The sequence below is a fragment of the Botryllus schlosseri genome, chromosome 11 (genome assembly GCF_051294905.1).
Source record: "Botryllus schlosseri isolate E-star chromosome 11, Bs_hap1, whole genome shotgun sequence".
Taxonomy (NCBI): domain Eukaryota; kingdom Metazoa; phylum Chordata; class Ascidiacea; order Stolidobranchia; family Styelidae; genus Botryllus; species Botryllus schlosseri.
In genome coordinates this window covers 28515378-28533408 of record NC_137246.1, presented here as the reverse complement: position 1 = coordinate 28533408, position 18031 = coordinate 28515378, and the positions used below count along the sequence as shown (strand labels likewise).

At 40.1% G+C, this 18031-nt stretch overlaps 2 protein-coding genes across 3 annotated transcripts; both read right to left on the bottom strand.

The window, feature by feature from the left end:
• Positions 1–790: 790 nt before the first annotated feature.
• Positions 791–6720, bottom strand: LOC145449628 (uncharacterized). The gene is made up of 8 exons (XM_080328023.1): positions 6567–6720; positions 6436–6510; positions 5868–5966; positions 5268–5480; positions 5148–5204; positions 4201–4343; positions 3854–3994; positions 791–1668 (listed from the first exon to the last, which is right to left on the bottom strand). Exons 1-8 carry the CDS (start codon positions 6703–6705, stop codon positions 1435–1437), a joined length of 1101 nt encoding a protein of 366 aa, XP_080184149.1. The 5' UTR covers positions 6706–6720; the 3' UTR covers positions 791–1434.
• Positions 6721–10761: 4041 nt separating this feature from the next.
• LOC145449624 (uncharacterized) lies at positions 10762–17977 on the bottom strand. Of its 2 annotated transcripts, none has more exons than XM_080328018.1 (9): positions 17411–17977; positions 15933–16016; positions 15799–15873; positions 15214–15300; positions 13308–13520; positions 13190–13246; positions 12690–12832; positions 12161–12301; positions 10762–11098 (listed from the first exon to the last, which is right to left on the bottom strand). In XM_080328018.1, exons 1-9 carry the CDS (start codon positions 17691–17693, stop codon positions 10856–10858), a joined length of 1326 nt encoding a protein of 441 aa, XP_080184144.1. In that variant the 5' UTR covers positions 17694–17977; the 3' UTR covers positions 10762–10855. The 2 variants fall into 2 exon arrangements, 1 of the variants encoding a protein (XP_080184144.1); XR_013918311.1 differs by having other exon boundaries at positions 10957–11098; positions 12674–12832; positions 17411–17760.
• Between the last annotated feature and the right edge of the window lie 54 nt (positions 17978–18031).

The window sequence follows — 18031 nt, the reverse complement described above, 5'->3', positions numbered from 1 at the left end:
TTTTGGGCAGATTTACGCTACATGAAATTTATCGTCGAGCTGCGCGCGATTTAGTACCATGTATACTGCTTTTAATTTGGGGACTACGACTACCACCGTCGCAAAACTGCGATCAAAAATAAATAAAAATAACATTCAGTTACAGATACGGGGCTAATTGTTATCGCAATTACAAGATAACAGTATGCTCATAGAGTCGGTTTAGGCCGTTTGGACATGACTTAACGATGTACAATTACGCTCCTTGCGTTGTCCTATTCATCATCTTCCACCTGCTCTACCGCTAACTCTGATCATGTGGGCGTAGAGAGGATAAAATTATATAGTAATATATGGAAGAACCAATATTATTGACGTAAATCATTCAAATCATTTAACGTCCAGATACATATAGTAAGCCCCAGAAGTTGCATCGATTATTATGGGCTCAAGATCAGTGATAATTTGGGCGGGAGGAGGCTGAAAATGTGGCTTCGGCCCTGGTTACAACCTACAACACAGAACAACATACTCCTGAACCGGATTGTGACTACCTCTAGTCAATAGACAAAGCTTTGCTGGTGTGACGTCATATTATCCACAATGTGCTCATACCTCATTCTGAAATCCGCTAGTGGGCGCTAAAGAGCGTCTGGAATTTGGATTACAAAAATATGGTAACCCTAGGTTAGGTTAAGAACACAGAACAGATATATACCTTTTGCTATCAAATTACTTTACTATACTATAGTTTACTTCAACATAGGCTGTAAGCTTCGATCACTTCGTTTGCGATCAATATATTTGTGATGGAACAATGGAGGCTCAGTGAAACGCACGATCAAAGAATGATTGGTCGCTCTCACGGGTTACACCAGCGTTGCGCGAACAATCCGACCATATGCAAGATACAGTGATTTTATCGACACCGATTCCTTGATGACTTGAAATTGACTCGTGAATTTTGCTCCGAGTCACGAGTCAATCCACATTTCTGATACGCCGAGTCAAGTCAATTCATTTTAGCAAAGTGACTCGAGTCAAGTCAAGTCATACGAAAAAGTGACCCTAGTCCGACTCGAGTCAAGTCATGACTCGAGTCATCCCAACACTGGGGCATGGAGGAGTTTTTGTAATTCAAAGACCACCTCCCAATTTGAGGACCACATCAACCCTGTCGGATTTGAGATTCAATTAAGTCCAAACATCAATCCATAATCACTTTCGTTTCCTATCTAAACCGCGGTAATCACGTTGAAATCTGTTCAAAAGTCCCAAGGAAATGGAAAAAGTCCTAACCCACCTCAAATTTATCGTCATTTCATATCCGATCCAAATCCGTGTATTTTTTTAACCCGAATCCGGATCCATCCTAATTTTTAGTGCATTTGGACGAATTTTAAGGAATATAATGAAGCGTCATGTTGTTAACGCAACCAGTCGAGTGACTAATCGTTACAATTTGCATTTTCCATTTTCCACTGACAAGTCATCAAGAATGACGCTGCTCCGGTTTCCCAAGTACGGCCAATAAAATTGCAGCTGCATAAAAACGTCGACGTACAAATTTCTGCTGTCAAACTCAAGAGACGTCCAGGTATTATTCTTCAGAGCTGTAAACGTTTTCTTCCACAACAGAGGTCTTCCGTTCCCTGACCTCTTGCTATGCACGTATTCCCACATCCGTACCTGCAAAATGATACCGTTTATGAGCCTATGTATTAGGCTATGCTAAAACTTGTTTAAAAGTAGTCGGTCTAAATCAGGAATCTCATAAATTCATAGTTGGACAACCAGAAAACTTTCAGCTTTTCAGGATTAGATTGGAATTAGAAGATTAAAACAGCTGGATATCTTTACCTTGAGCGAAGGGAAAATTTACATAAAAGGCAAGGTTTTCTTAGCGCTTTCTCAAGTTGATTGGGGTGTTTGGTTGTAATAAGCGTGAGATTGGCAAGATCGTGCACGAGTGATTGCATGGATTCTGAATCTGGCATATGCTAATATTAGACTTCGACTTCAATATCATTCACCAAGAGTATGGATGATGTATAAAAATGATGCACCTTTTTTATGCGATCACCAAGAAGGTAATGCAAGTTTTACACCACATAAAGTGAGTTTGGTGTTTGGATCCATGCCTATATTTTGCAACGATGTCGCAGGTTTATCCAGACTTCATAGGAATGAGATTTCCACTATAACGTGCGTAACTTTGTACTATACATGTTTTGAATACTGCGATACGACCGAGATTCCAAGGCTTCGACATTGAGGAAAAGTATCGAAACTATAATTTTCGCTAATAATATAAATCTTATCGGAAAGGGGCGTATTGTATGGTTTCGATCATTACAGCAGCCTCACCATTTATTTGAGTGTATAAGTACTAAATACTTGATCAAGCTGCAAATAAACGAAAGACAAGCTTTACCTAAACGTGCACTGCAACTCGTAGAGAGTCGATATAGAACTCTCTGTCAGATAGGGCTGGGCAAAATCGATTACCTGAATCACGTAATATGCCACGTCTAGTAATCGATTATCACTCATTATGACATAACAAAATGTATTACGTCAAAGTTCAAATATTTACCGTTTATGCCACCACAAACAATATAATGCCTGTTAACCATCACGTAATTAGGAGATATTTCGGTATTTTTGCGACCATACCGATTTCATTCCTCTTGGTGACAATGATGTGGGATAATCATGACTTCGGAACTGTGCTACGTCCAGTAAACTTCGTAATCGTAGCTTCCTACTGTATGTTTCGTATGCTACGATACCTCCAATCAAGGTTTCAACAGTGAAAATTAGTATTGAAACTATAATTCTCATTGATAAATTAACTTTCAGTGGTGAGAAGCGTATAATTTCTGTACTCAAAAGAATGACTCGAATCGTTAGATTTAATACTCGATTCAGATTCGAGTACTCGAATCATTGTGCGCAGCCCTATTGTCAGACTGGTCAATATAGTCATGAGTGACAACTTGAGCCAAAACCATACACGCAACAGGCACTTGAAAAAATCCTCCATCAGTACTCGACTCGAATCATTAGAACTACTGTTCGATTCGGAATCGAGTACTTGAATCTTTGTGCGCATAGTAATACTTAAATATCGTAGCCTTGATTAATGTAGCATTTTCTTAAGTTGATTGGAGTTAATTGACTGCAACAGTTTTGCCACAGCTGTGAAAAAAGCTATTTTGATGTTTTCATGATGGAAATTTTGGTGTGATTTTCCGCCTCCTTTTCTTTGGGTTCGTCCACTGGGTTGGTTTTTGGTTGGGGCCGAGCACTTTGAGCGGTTGCTGCATTTAAATAAATAGTAATATTAATATAATTCGATTGGAGTCTTCAACTGTATTAAGTGCAAGTCAACAGTATATGAAAGAATAGGACTGTTTCTTGACTCAAAAAAGGGACACCACAGTAGGGTTACCATATTTAGGGAAACTGAAAAGAGGACAGTTTTTAAAAATTTCGAGACTTACAATCCAAACGGTAAATTTACTGCGAGTTTGTAGTTAGTTGACTGAAAAAGGGTCAACTTTCCGGCTCGACTCCCGATAGACACGGCGTATCGTTACTTGAGTATTTATTTCCTATATCTAAGTTGAATTTTAACATACATTTGACCAAAATTTTAAAAAAGATGACAAATTCTCAAAAAAGAGGACATATGGGCGTCCTCCGAGGACAATTTCAAAAATGTCAAAAAAGAGGACGTATGTATGGTAACCCTACACTACAGCTACTTCCTTATTGGACAAGAAATTTACCAGGCAGTTGTCGTTTGAAATAGGAATGATCCTATTCGTTGAGAACATGACTAAATCGAGAAAGTGAACAATAAACATACGACAAAGTCGTCCTCTTTGTCCGTCAGTATTGCGAAAACGCGGAACCGAACGCAGTAACTTCCCGGCGCAAATCTCGGCGTCCAAATCACGGCTCTATCCTTCGGTGAACTTTTCTCCAAACCCAATCCTAGTTTCAGGCCCTGCGAGAAACGTGTTACTCGTTATTCCACGCGGTATCACCTCACACCATAGTTCGACAACTATTAGAACGTTTTCAGCTTTTCAAAAGATTATAATCAGAATGATAGCTATACAGTATACACATTACGCAGTGTTTTTTAAAATTATAATTAGATTTTGCTCTAATCAGTCTAATTAGACAGGTCAAATGATCTAGTTGTCTAACCAAGTCTGACGTGGTCGCGACACGTTGCGTCCAATTGACTTTGTTGTTTCGTTCGTTCAGCATTCCGCAAAGGTCTCCGGCCGTGTCGAAATCGCAGCTCCAGCTCGTCAAGTAAGTCGAAGCGAACTTGATCACAGATTCGTCTGTAATCGAATCGACTCGAGCATTCTTAGAGGTGATCAGAAATGAAGCTTTTCTACTTTTTCGGAGTACTCAAGTAGTTTCTGCCTATTTGCACCACGTACTCGAGTCGTTTTGGTTTAAGATTACTTTCATTTTGATATTTGGGTTCATTTCAACATGAATATACTATTCAATTGTATATTGCAGTTCAGTAGCCTACCTCCAAGAAGCTGTTTAAATTTTGATATTTGCAATAAAAACTATTTACTTCTTATACTTTGCATTAAAATATTATAAATTATTCATGACATAAATAGTAAATAGCCTTCTCAAAGTACTCGAGTACGCTAAGAATAATTGCAAATAATTAGTTCAATAGTTGTTCACACACTTTTCTCTTCTTATACTAATAATAATTCCATTTTTATATCAAAACTACATACTTTATATATCTTGGTTTTATAAAGTAGAAAGTAGTTTTGCAGTTAGTTGCATCACTTTCACGTTACTCCTATACTTCTATTTGACGATTTCTACTTAGCTTCGCTTCCATTGGTTGGAATCGAGCCAAATTGGTTTCGCATCGTTTTTGTAGACAACTTAATAATTTAATTTAATTTTTAATCCTTTTTATAATTCATCCACAAGTTTCAAAGTCCAATAGCTTCGATTCTACTAGTTGGAATTGAGTCAGAGGTTTGGTTTTTAAGCCAATATAACAACTTTATCGAATATTAGGCGCAAAAATTTGAAAAGAATTTTTTTCAAACATTGCTATACTAACTATACTTTGACCATCCTCTGGTAATAAGACTTTTACTTACCATCACACACTGGCGACTTCATATGTCCGAGCTTGACGTGCCGATGGTAGAAGCATTCTCGAGGAAGCAAAAAGAGAACGTGAATAAAAGCTATATTCGACAAAGTGTTAACTTTCTTACGAACGCATCTCGGCACCGCGTCCAACTCCCACTCGGCCTTCAAGTTGTTTCCTGCTTGCAATTTGCAGGCGGCGTTCCATTCGCGCGCGTACGGGAAAAAGCGAAAGTCTCCTTTGCACGAAATCGAGCAGAACGATCCGACGGGTTTGCCGGCCGGACAGAATGTCGTGTTGTATTGTAGGCTGTTCTTCAGACCCTTCTGACCGCACGTGACTGTTTTCTCGTCGAAATAAGAGAAACGAGATATCAATGATCATTTATAAAACAGTGTCGTTTGTTATCAAATAAATAACAAATAACATTGACCTCTATTAGCTCAATTTCTACTAACAATTTCATCAGATCAACACACCACTGACCGCGATATACAATGAAAAGATTGGAAGGTGTCGAAACGACTTGGAGTGCGTCTTTGAAATCAGACCCCCGCCCTGTGCCCGATCGATATGTAAGGAGGAGGCATGAACACTGAATGAAGAGTAAAAGAACCTAACGCAAAATGACAAGCGACAAAACGAGGCATATCGCATATGACGATAATAGGCGAGGTCGATATATCAGGTCGTGGTTCGGCAATGTTATAAACAGTCAAATTCTCACCTCCTGTTGAAATGAGTCTGGTTGTTAGATCAGGCATGGTCGTTCGTCGAGTTGTTTGGGGCGCGGGCGAGCTGATGATGGGCAACATCTCGTCGTTACCTGCCATAGATTCGGTCAGAAGTTAGTTTGGATCAGACTTGGACATTGGACAACTATACATCATTATAGCTGTCAAATTAGACTAATTGGAACGTAATGCCGGTAATCTAATTAAAATCTCATTTGTGAAATGCTTCTACGCTCTCATTTGAATTCTAACCTATAGTTTCTGGTTTTCTTGAAAATGCTACAGGAGAATTGTATCGTGCGAAACGATCCAAGCTCGGTGTACAGACATTTGTCATTCTTGTGCTTTTGAGAATAGACGTTGATTTAATATGAACTGAGTCTGATTTTTGTTGTTTCTTTCTAACCCGAAATTTAATTCAATTTCTAATCTCTTTGCGAATTCAGTCATCATTCTTATTCTAATATGATTTGGAAACAACTGTGTAGCTAACATTCCAATTCTGGTTGGCACTCAAACTTGAAAGCCGTTATGTTTCAATGATGGAGTGCTATGAGTGACCTTCTTTCAATTGATTGATGTCTTTCCGAAGTTGGTCGGCGAGAGATCTCCATTCTGCTCTAAGTTCGTTGAGTTCTGGAAAAACGAACGTAGATTCGTTTCGGCCGCGGCGGATTTAAAATGTGTCCCACCTGTTTTCAAGTTGCGATTTTCTTTTTCGACGTTATCGAGGAGCTGGAGGCACGAAGTCGAAGTTTCAGATAACTCCATCACTTCTGAAATGAAAAAGTCTCGACTTGAATACAATTCAAGCCATGTTTTCTTCTTCATTCGCTTTTACGGTTAAAACGACACGGGGTACATTTTTCAGATATCGCATAGCTTTCAACAAATGCTGGTCTGGGAAAAATCGACTACCCGTAATTTTACATGTAGGCCTATAATGGGCAAAATTTTACCGATTTTTTGTCCTATTGGTAGAACAAGTCTGGAAAAAATCTCCCTCGAAATAAAACTTCAAATCACACATTTCTTTATGTTTGCTTTCAATCGCGCATCAAATTCAACCATAGTGCCAAGTATTTCGTATTATCAGCGTTGCGCGCTACAAATTGGCGCTAAGCGTGTTGCCAATTAGCGAGAGTCGTCTGTACTGCCCAATACTCGACTTGACTAGATTAAATAGTATATTCATATTGAAATGAACCCGAATATTTTCGGCTGACACTCGTCAGGGGTAATCGTCAGCAACTAGTAGAGAATTGGAAAGAACATAGTATATCAACAATCGTATCACAAAATATGACGTCACCAGCATGAAATTTCGAATGAGAGAGCGTTCAATGTACTATTTTTAGGTGATACACGAACTCCTTTTGTTGACAGAGTTTTGGTTGGTGTATTTTGATAAAAGTTGATTCCAAGGCACACAAATGGAATTGTGAACGGCCTCGACCTACGATTCGAAATCGGTCGTCTCGATAATTATTCGCACAAATCGGATTATCCAACAGATGTTTGCCGATGGCAGAATTAATTGCCTTTGATCGATCAGCATCAATCTTAAGTGGATGAGTTAAGGGTGAGCTTTTCACATCGCGTGACGCACGTGTTCTGATAAATCTGGGGACATGTTGGTTTATGCGGTCCTGCAGACGTCTTGACGTTCTTCCCACGTAGCCACAATCACAGTGGCACCTATATTCGTACACTACATTACTTTGTTGAAGTGCAGGAAGCACGTCTTTGCGTGTTGAAGGGAGCAGTTGTGTTGTTGTAAAAATCACATTGGTTTTGACTGTATCGTAACATTTACCGACAGCAGAAATCAATTGTTTTTCAAAGCGGGTGGAAATGGGGCCAATCCAAGGTAGATGGATATAAACATCTTTTATTGTTCGTGCGGTGGGCTCTGTTCGTTTTTCTGCGTTGAATTGCGTTAATTTCCTCTCCATGCCGCGGCTGATGACGTGTTCAGGGTAACCGTTATCAAGTAAGATTTTTCGGATGTAGTCAAGTTCTAAACTCAGTTTGTTACCCGAACATATCATCAACGCTCTATGCACGAGTGTGCCTATGAGGTTAATTTTTCTGCGCCGAGGACTAAATGAATTCCAGCGAAGGTATTGGCCTGTGAATGTCGGTTTTCTGAAAACAGACGTTTCAAATTTGTTGGTATTGCGCTTTTCAACTAATACGTCCAGAAATGATAATGAGTTATTGCGTTCTTTTTCTATAGTGAATTGCAAGGCCGGGTGAAGCGAGTTTAAGCGAATGAGAAATTGGTCACACTATAGTATGAATATACACACTACACACACACTATGAATATACTATTTAATTGTATATTGAAGTTCTGTACCTCCAAGAAGCACTTGACTAGATGCGTAATACGTCATACGTGATTCAGAATCGGATCACTCAGGTACTCGATTTTGCCCTGCCGTAATTGTGAGTAGCCTACTCGAATCATTGTGCCGAGCTTTTAATTCATTCTCTGATCACGAATACTTGCCTCCGGTCAACGTTGTAATTTTATGGGTGTTAGCCAGGTGAGAGTTGAGCAAAAGCTGATAACTCTGCGACGTTACGCCTGCCTCACTTCCGCCTCGACCTGTCTGTTTGCAAGTAATTGGAAACTCGTTCCTGCCCAATATGTCGGGCGATGATCTGGCTGGGTCGCACCCTGAGAAATGACAGCCTTCTCTTGCTTTACATTTTAGTTCTTCTTGTCCGATTATCACACCGATACTCAGCGCAAAACTAACTAGCATAAGCCTGAACATGATCGTCGATTCGTAAACCTAGCTTAGCGTGCTATTTCCAGTGTCCAGAGACGTCCGAAGATTCTGAATTACATTTCAAAACAAATTTGCTCCAGCGTTTATTTTCTTGACAGCCCGAGGCTCGGATTTCCATTTCGTTTGATTCATTGCAAATGAATTCAAACATACTTCGTCCACTCAACTTTTAACCGCACTCCTGACGTCATGAGATTGCGGTCTTCATTAGTTACTATAGTGAAGGTTATAAAATCGGGATTTAGAATTATAGGCAAAGGCCATATGTATTATGCCATTGGCAAACCTGTTAGATAATTCTGTTAGTGCGAAAAATGATCGAGACGACAGATTTCGCCTCGTCGGGAGAGACCGCTCACACTTTCATTTGTGTGCCTTGGAGTCGACTTTTATCGAATACGCCAACCTAATTTGGGCCCACAGGAGTTCATACCATCTAAAATGATACATCAAGCGATCTCTTTTCACTGATTAGTCGAAATGTCACGCCGGTGACGATGATTTTTGATATAGCCTACAATGTTTTTTTCCAATTTTACACTTATTGCTAGCGATTACCCCCGACGAGTGTCAGCCGAAAATATTCGGGTTCATTTCAATATCAATATATACTTTTTAATTTTCTATTGCAGTTATGTACTTCTAAGAAGCTCTTAGAGCAGTGGTTCTCAACCTTTTTGTCTTCGCGGACCCCAAACGTTTTAGTTCCAATTTACTTTTATGATCGTGCCATATAGTAATCTGTCATGAGCAAATATTAACTGTAGGCTAGTGATAAACGGCAACGAAATTATTTTAAAGCGAATTTTGCATAGCTGCAATTATTAAAATACATGACCGTGTCTTGAAAATCCGCACCGTTGGACATGAGCGACTGCCGAAAATCCTGTAATTTCCACAAAGATATGTATGGTATAGCCAATGTCATAACGCGTAGTGCTTGTGACCATGTGACGTCAAGTTTTGGTATGACCGCAACATATGTGGCACCAATATAACGTCCAGCCTATATAGTCATTTCTATCAGGCACAGGGCTGGCCAACCTTTTCAGCCAAAGGGCCACATTCGATTGACGAACTATTGCGTGGGCCACTAGCCGCGCGTAGCGCGAAAATTTTTTGAAGTTCATAGGTCAATAATATTGTCAATTGACTATATTGCAGACCTGTTGTATATCGCTGGGCTAAGTTTGAGAGGACTGGGCTATTCGGCGCATGGACTGGACAATGTGGACATATCGATATCGAAAGCTGCGACCAACATGCGTCAATCACTTCGTGCCTAGGTTTCATAGTCGACGGTCTTACTGCGAGCGCAAACGCAATGACGCATATGTTGAACGACACTTTGTCTCGTCATCGCGAATATAGTAAGACTCAATCTAATACATTAGGTATTCTTCCATTTTCACAAAAGGGCAACAACATTAAAAACAAGAAATCGAGTGACGACATGTTGCACAAGCTTGTAGAAAAGTTTTACCTTTGATAAATCTATCGCAAATTATTCTGCTTTATTGTAGGCTTACCATATGTCCTCTTTTAAGAGGATTCGTCCTCTTTTTTGACTTTTTTGAAAGTGTCCTCGGAGGACGCCCTTTTGTCCTCTTTTTTGAGATTTTGTCCTCTTTTTTGAAAATTTAGGTCAGATTTAGATCAAATTGCGAGCGATATGCCGCAAATTAGCCGAGAAGTGACGCTCCGGCGGGTATTTCGGAGGGAAAAGTGGTGATTTTAGCTCTGAGCGAAAAGAAGACTTTTTTTTTTTTTTTTAGTGAACCGATCACGAAGTGGGAAAAATTTACCGGTTTTTGAGAATTCTTCTCCAGTTTTGCATGTCTGAAATTTCTGAAAAAGTGTCCTCTTTTTACATTTCCAAAATATGGTAAGCCTAGCTTTATTGTAGTGTACGAAGATATACTAATATGTGAATGGCTGATGGATCTGTCAATGCCTCGGAACTGATATTTTAGGCATCACATTTATAGTGTTGCGGCCGGACTAACCAAATTTTTGGTTCGCCTTGCAAGTTCACAATCTGTGCAATCCATTTTTGATGATATTAGAAATTTCGGATGTCTCAGACTTGGAGTATATCTGAATGTATTTGAAGGAACATAATAAAGCGACATATTGTTACGTGAGCAGCAGCAAACTATGTCACGGAACCATTCATGTGATTATCCATTATAAGATTTGCATTTTCCCTTTTCCACGGACAGATCATCAAGAACCACACTGCTCCGGGCTCCCAGATGAGACCAATAAAATTGGAGCTGCATAAAAACGTCGACGTAAACATTCCTGGTGTAAAACTCCAGAGGCGTCCAAGTATTATTCTTCAGAGCTTTGGACGAATTCTTCCACAAGAAGGGTCTGCCACTACCTTGCCTCCTGCTATGTATGTATTCATATGTATATACCTGCAACAAGACGCCGTTTATGAGTTATGACCAGAGGTGGTCAAAGTAGTCACCGTCGCTACTCAAGTAGAAGTAGGCGTTATGGTTCACCAAGTAAGTAGGTATTCTACGCTTATTTTTGCCTAAAAAACTGAAAATTGTCAAGTAGAAGTAGAAGTAATCTCAAATCATAACTACTTAAAAAGTAGTGTGAGTAGGAAGTTTTGATATCATCCTATCTGTATTTAGGTATATAGGAATAGGATGTTGCATGTGTTTGTCCTTGATGTTTTTGAGGCACATACTACAACTCATGATGATACAGATTCACACGACACGTGCATGATGTGTCGGCTATGCCGCTGGACAAGGGAGGTCCAAAATGGCCTTGCAAGGCTTGCAGCACCCTCCATGCTACCCCAGTAAAACCGAGTACCAAGTGATGCAGTCATGGATACCAGTGGTACTAATCAAGTCGTTGGTCTGACCCGGCCGGGGATTGAATCCACGACCTATCGATCAAGAAGCCGCAAGTTCTACTATTACGCTATCTTGTTGGTCTGTTGTGTATCGCATTTTACATCAAACAGTAGAATACGTGGTCAGTAATAATGTACTTCTAGTTTTTGAAGTATTCCAAGAATACTTTGCCCACTTTTACCACTTACTCAAGTAGTTGAGATTTTACACTACCACTTCTCAACCGTTCCAGTTTTTTAGGCGAAACTAGGCCTGCAATACCACCCTTTGACTTAAATCTCTACTTCTTCATGTCAAAATTCATGGCGTTGCTTCTACTTCTACTTGAGTGACTGCTTTGGCTAGCTCTGAATATTAGAACAGCCGATTATACTGCAGAACAGCCGAGGGTTTTGTGTCAATTGATTGAGGTATTTGGATGTATTAATATCGAGTTTCATATCGCTATGTAGCAGTTTCTTAAGTTAATTGGAGTATAGACTGCTTCAGTTTTTGTCGCAGCTATTTGTTGGCCACGTTTTATATAGTTCCTTTTTCGAATCAGAGAGGTTCCATATTTGGTGAGAATGCTATTGAATAGAACAATAATGAGCAGAAACATACGACAAAGTTGTCCTCTTCGTCCGTCAGTATTGCAAAAACGCGGAACCGGACGCAGTAACTGCCCGGCGCTAATCTCGGCGACCAAATCACGGCTCTATCCTTGGGCGAACTTTTCTCCAAACCCAGGCCCCGATTCACGCCCTGAAGGAAACGCGATTCGTTTTTACACGCTGTATCACCTCACTGCCTACTTGGACAACTAGAAAATTGTCAGCTTATCTAGATTAGATAAAAGCTTGGAAATTCAATTCAATTCCGATTATATCAAATCAAAGTTCATTCTGATAAGCATGAGAATAGCAAATGTCTGTACAGCAAGCTTGGCTTGTTTTGCACTACTGTTTTTCTCGAGCATTTTCAGGAGAACTTAGAAAGTAGATTAGAATTAAAATGAGGTCATGTAGAGACATTTCACAAATTAAATTAGACTTAGATCCTGGAATTTCGTTATATATATATATATATATTATATTGAGACATCTACAATGATCTAGTTGTCCAGGTCTGGCTCACTGCTAAACGGTCCAACCGCGTCTGAGATCTTCACAACACGCTGCGTCCAATTGACTTTGTTCATTCGTTCATTCCACATTCCGCAGAGATCTCCGGCCGTGTCGAAATCGCAGCTCCAGCTCGTCAAGTAAGTCGAACCGAACTTGATCACAGATTCGTCTGCAATTGAATCAACTATTCTAGCATATTTGCTGAGAGGCGGTCAGAAACGAAGTAATTCTACATTTTCAGAACTTAACAGGTTCTGCCTTTTTGCGCTACGCCTTCCGTTTTAGATTACTTCGATCTCGTACATTTTACTAACCAAAACGAATATTACTTTATACCTCTTGGGTTTTATAAATAGGAAAGTAAATACTTCTAACTCATTGCTTTTCAGACCTTTATTATCCCATTTCAGTCGAAGTAGTTTTGACACATCTTGTAAGTGGAAATTTTCGGCGTTACTTATTCCACTTCTTTGAAGACCAACGTTGGCTATACTTTGACCAGTGCTATAGCCTTAGTTTAACTCACCATCACACACCGGCGACTTTTTCCAACCGAGCTCGACGTGCCGATGGTAGTAGCATTCTCGAAGAATCAAAATGTAAAACTGAATAAAAGCTATTCGACAAAATGTTCACTTTCTTACGAACGCATCTCGGCGCCGCGTCCAAATCCCACTCGGCCTTCAAGTTGTTTCCTGCTTGCAATTTGCAGGCGGCGTTCCATTCGCGCGCGTACGGGAAAAAACGAAAGTCTTCTTTGCACGAAATCGAGCAGAGCGATCCGACGGGTTTGCCGGCCGGGCAGAATGTCGTGTTGTAATGTCGACTGGTCATCAGGACCTTCTTCTCACACGTGACTGTTTTCTCGACGAAAAGAGGAGCGAGAGATCAGCGATCATTCAAATCATGTCATTACCAAATAAACAACCGATAATCAATGTATATTATCAGCAGCGGTGGTCAGTAACGAACTACTTCTACTTTTTTGAAGTACTCAAGTAGCTTTTCGCTACTTGGGTACTTACTCAAGTAGATCTAATTTCCTGCTACTTCTACTTCGTAATATTATGTGAGCGACTTACTTACTTTCGCTATTTTCAGTTTGTCAAGTAGAAGTTGTTTAATCCTCTAATAAGGAAGATATCCTGAGGAATTTCGAGGCTGTTTTCATGGAGTATCAACATTTAATTGCCATAAAAGTTGAATAAAGCCCAGAATTTTCGTCACGCTTCGCGCACAGTGGATATGGAGTGACCAATATGATTTCACGAAAGTATCGGTGAATATAATTAAGGTAGCGGCTTGTGTGGTTCCGTTCACACCGCATTGTCGACCATATGAAATATTTCATCACAGTATATATGGCCCATTATAACGTTTGAAACTGTTGTTTCGCAATCTAGCATTTAGTTATCATCTCATAATCTAGCAGCCCATGGCGTGGAAGATCTGGAAGAGTGGGGTCTGACTTTTTTTTGAGCTTTACACCTGTTTTAGCATACCAGCTTCGAAACTTTCTGGACTAAAGACATGAAATACATTTTCCGCTTTTAGAAGTAGTATTTGCATTTATCTTTCAATTCCCAGTATCATACTTTGAGTTCAAAATAGTTTCAGTTCTTTTGTATGCAGAACATACATGTTGAAGTGTAGTAAGTGTAGTAATGCCTTCAATTTCCGGAAATAAAACTACACAATATGGCATTTTTACGATCCACTTAATTTTTCATTAGCGTTTACTAATCGGGCAAAGTATTTACACCAAATCCGATACAACTTCCACGTATTGATCTTCGACTAAACTACAGGCGTTATAATATGGGGTAGGGCGCCATACCATGATATTTTCTAAAACGGGCTGTTCGAGTAAACAGAAGATTAGTATCGCATTTCGATATCAATAGGGCCTACTATTATTTTCACCACATGATGCGGAAGAATGCTTTTGCTGTCGAAAATTGGATACCTCCTGGGTTGCAGCAATATGAATCAAGCTCGGCAATTTTCGCATAGCTCAATTCGCACTTTTTGGCAATCCATGCGAACGAATTACGATCGTATTCACAACTACTTACTTACTTGAGGAGATGTAAAGTCAGTCAATTCTACTTCTACTTCAAGTAGTTTTAAGTTGCTCATGGAAGAAGTACTTCTACTCGTACTTGAGTTGGTTTTTTCGTCGCCACTTCTACTTCTACTTGAGTAACTTTCTTGACTACTTTGACCACCTCTCATTATCAGTTCAGTTTACTATTAACAATTTTATCCGATCGAAACATCAGACGATTGCGATACAAATGATCGAAAAGATAGGAAGGTGTCAAAACGACTTGGAGTAGTCTTTGGAGTCAAATACCCACCTGGGCCTAGGGCCTAGGGCTCAGGCAATGTAAAGAGGAGGCACACTGCACACTGGATGAAAAGTCTATAAAAGGACAAGCGAAAAATGCGGTGATATATGACGGAAGGCGAGATCAATAGATCACGTCGGGGTTCGGTAATTTCGAGCACTCTGACTAGTAGGCCTATTATAAACAGCAAACTTCTAACCTCTTGTTGAAATAAGCCTGGTTGTCAGATCGGGCGTGGTCGTTTGAGGTGCAGGCGAGCTTATGACGGGCAATTTCTTGTCGTTACCTGCGACGGATTCGGTCAGAGGTTAGTTTGGAACAGACTTGGACAACTATCTATTCGTGGAATTAGGCTGTAATTAGAACAACATGCCGGCAAACTAATTATAATACTATTCATGAAATGTTTCTAGTTGCTCTCATTTTAATTCTAATCTAATTTCTGGTTTTACAGAAAATGCTACAGGAGAACTGCATCGTGCGAAATAAGTCGAACTTGCTGTACAGACGTTTTCGATTTTCGTGCTTATTATGAGAATGAACTGAACTTGATTTTTGTTGTATTTTGTACTAAATCGTAATTGAAGCAAATTTCCACATTTTTGCGAATTCACGCATTCTAATTCATCTAATCAATATTTTTTTAAACTGTATATATAGCTATCAGGCTACTCTAATTCTACTCTAATTTGGAAAAGCTGAAAATTTTCTAGTTTTTCTACTCTGTTCGAGACCCAAACTTTAACGTCGTTATATATTCAATAATGAAGCGCTTATTCTTGACCTTCTTTCAACTGATTGATCTCCTTCCGAAGTTGGTGGGCGAGAGAGCCCCATTTTGCTTCGAGTTCGTTGAGTTCTGGAAATACGAACTTAGATTCGATTGGGCCGCGACAATTCGGAACGTCTCTCACGTACTCTTTTTCACGTCGCGATTTTCTGTTTCGACTTTATCGAGGCGCTGAAGGCACGAAGTCGAAGTTTCAGATAACTCCTTCACGTCTGAAATGAAAGAGTCTCGACTTGAATCAATTTCAAGTTCCTTTTCGAAATTTTAATTAATAGCGGCTTTTCACTCAATTAACAGATGCTGAGAGTAGGGTTTGCAAAATTGAGTATCATTGACGTTGTCGTTGACATCGACATTGACCATAGGAGAGATGTTGGAAGTTCAAACATTTACCTTTATCACAGGGTTACCATACGTCCTCTTTTAAGAGGATTTGTCTTCTTTTTTGAAAGTGTCCTCGGAGGACGCCCTTTTGTCCTCTTTTTTTGAGATTTTGTCCTTTTTTTTTAGAATTTTGGTCATATTTACAGCAAAATTCGACTGAGATGGCCGTAAATCAGCACCGAAGTGACGCCCCGGCGGGTAGTTCGGGAGCTGAGTGGGAAGTGAACCTTTTTTTTAGTCAACCGTCCACAAACTGGGAAAAATTTCCCACATTTTAGAAAATTCTCCTCCGGTTTTGTGAGTCTGAAAAATCTGAAAAAGGGTCCTCTTTTCAGATTTCCAAAATATGGCAACTCCACCTTTATGTGACAGATTTATACGTATGCCTACATCACATTAAAGATAATTTGGTGTTTTATCGATCATGCCTATTTCATTGCAGTTTGTTACAAATTACAATGGCGTGAGTTATTGCATGATCACGAATTCACAGACATGTCATTTCCAATAATGTACGTAGCTTTGTGCTACATGTTTCGTATGCTGCAGTAGGCTACGACCAATCGAGGTTCTAGGCCACTACATACGCTCCTTGTCACTAAAAGAGTTATCAACGTAAATTATAGTTTCGATTGTGATTTCTGCTGTGGAAGCCTTGAACCTCGATTGGTCGCGCGTCATTGTGCCCAGCCCTATAGCTTAGAGAGATTAATGATGAGCGTATATTGATTTCTGAGAATCCGAATCCGTCCGACAGCTTGAGTGTCTGAGCAATCGTCCGAGTCCGAACAATCTCAACCGAAAATCCATGCGAATCCGAATAATGCCGTCCAATATCCAAAACAAATCCGAATCGAATGACATTTCCGAAGAATCCTTGTACATCTGAGCTCGAGTTATAGTTTTTACAAACGCTAAGGTGTGGATTAGCTGGTATCTATATTTGCTTGGATCTTTGACTGAGCAACTTTATAGTGTTAGTGGTCCTATCAGAACGTGTTGACTGTCCGTGTTCGGTAATCCAGCTGATGATTTTTTTCTTTCGATTTGAAATCACGTCACGTCTGGTCAGAACTATCCAGCCGAGGTAACCATCCGAAAATATCCGAAACAAAATTTGCAATAGAATCCGAATCCGATACGACTGTCTCAAAATTGTCCAAAATCCGGTCCGAACACTATCCGAGCCCGTCCGATGCTCATCACTGCTATGAATACTCGCCTACAGTCAGCGCGGTCATCTTCTGGGTGTTGGCCAGGTGAGAGTTGAGCAATAGCTGATAACTCGGCGGCGTCACGCCTGCCTCATTTCCACTCCGAGCTGAAGCCTGTTTGCACGTGATCGGAAACTCGTTCCGGTCGAATATGTCGGCCTTGTCGGGCGACCATCTGGCTGGGTCGCACCCTGAGAAGTGACAGCCTTTTCTTGCCTTGCATTTTAGTTCTTCTTGCCCGATTATCACTTCGATACTCAGCATAAAACTAACGAGTATAAGCCTGAACATCGTCGATTCTTAAACTACGCTCTGACTGCTATTCCCAGTGTCCAGAGACGTCCGAAGCATCTGGATTATTTTCAAAACAGATTTGCTCCAGCGTTGATTTTTTCACTGCCCGAGGCTCGAATTTCCATCTCGATTGAGTCATCGCGAACAAACATCTTCTATACTCAACTGAGAACCTCACTGAGACGTCAAAGGATTGCGGTCTTAATTCACTATTACATTTGATGTTACAAAATCGGGATTTCAGGCTCACCTCAAAACTTCCAGACATGATGCAACCGAGTTTTCCACCCAGATCTCTTTTTTTCGACCTCATGCTCTCAAATTCAATCACTTTG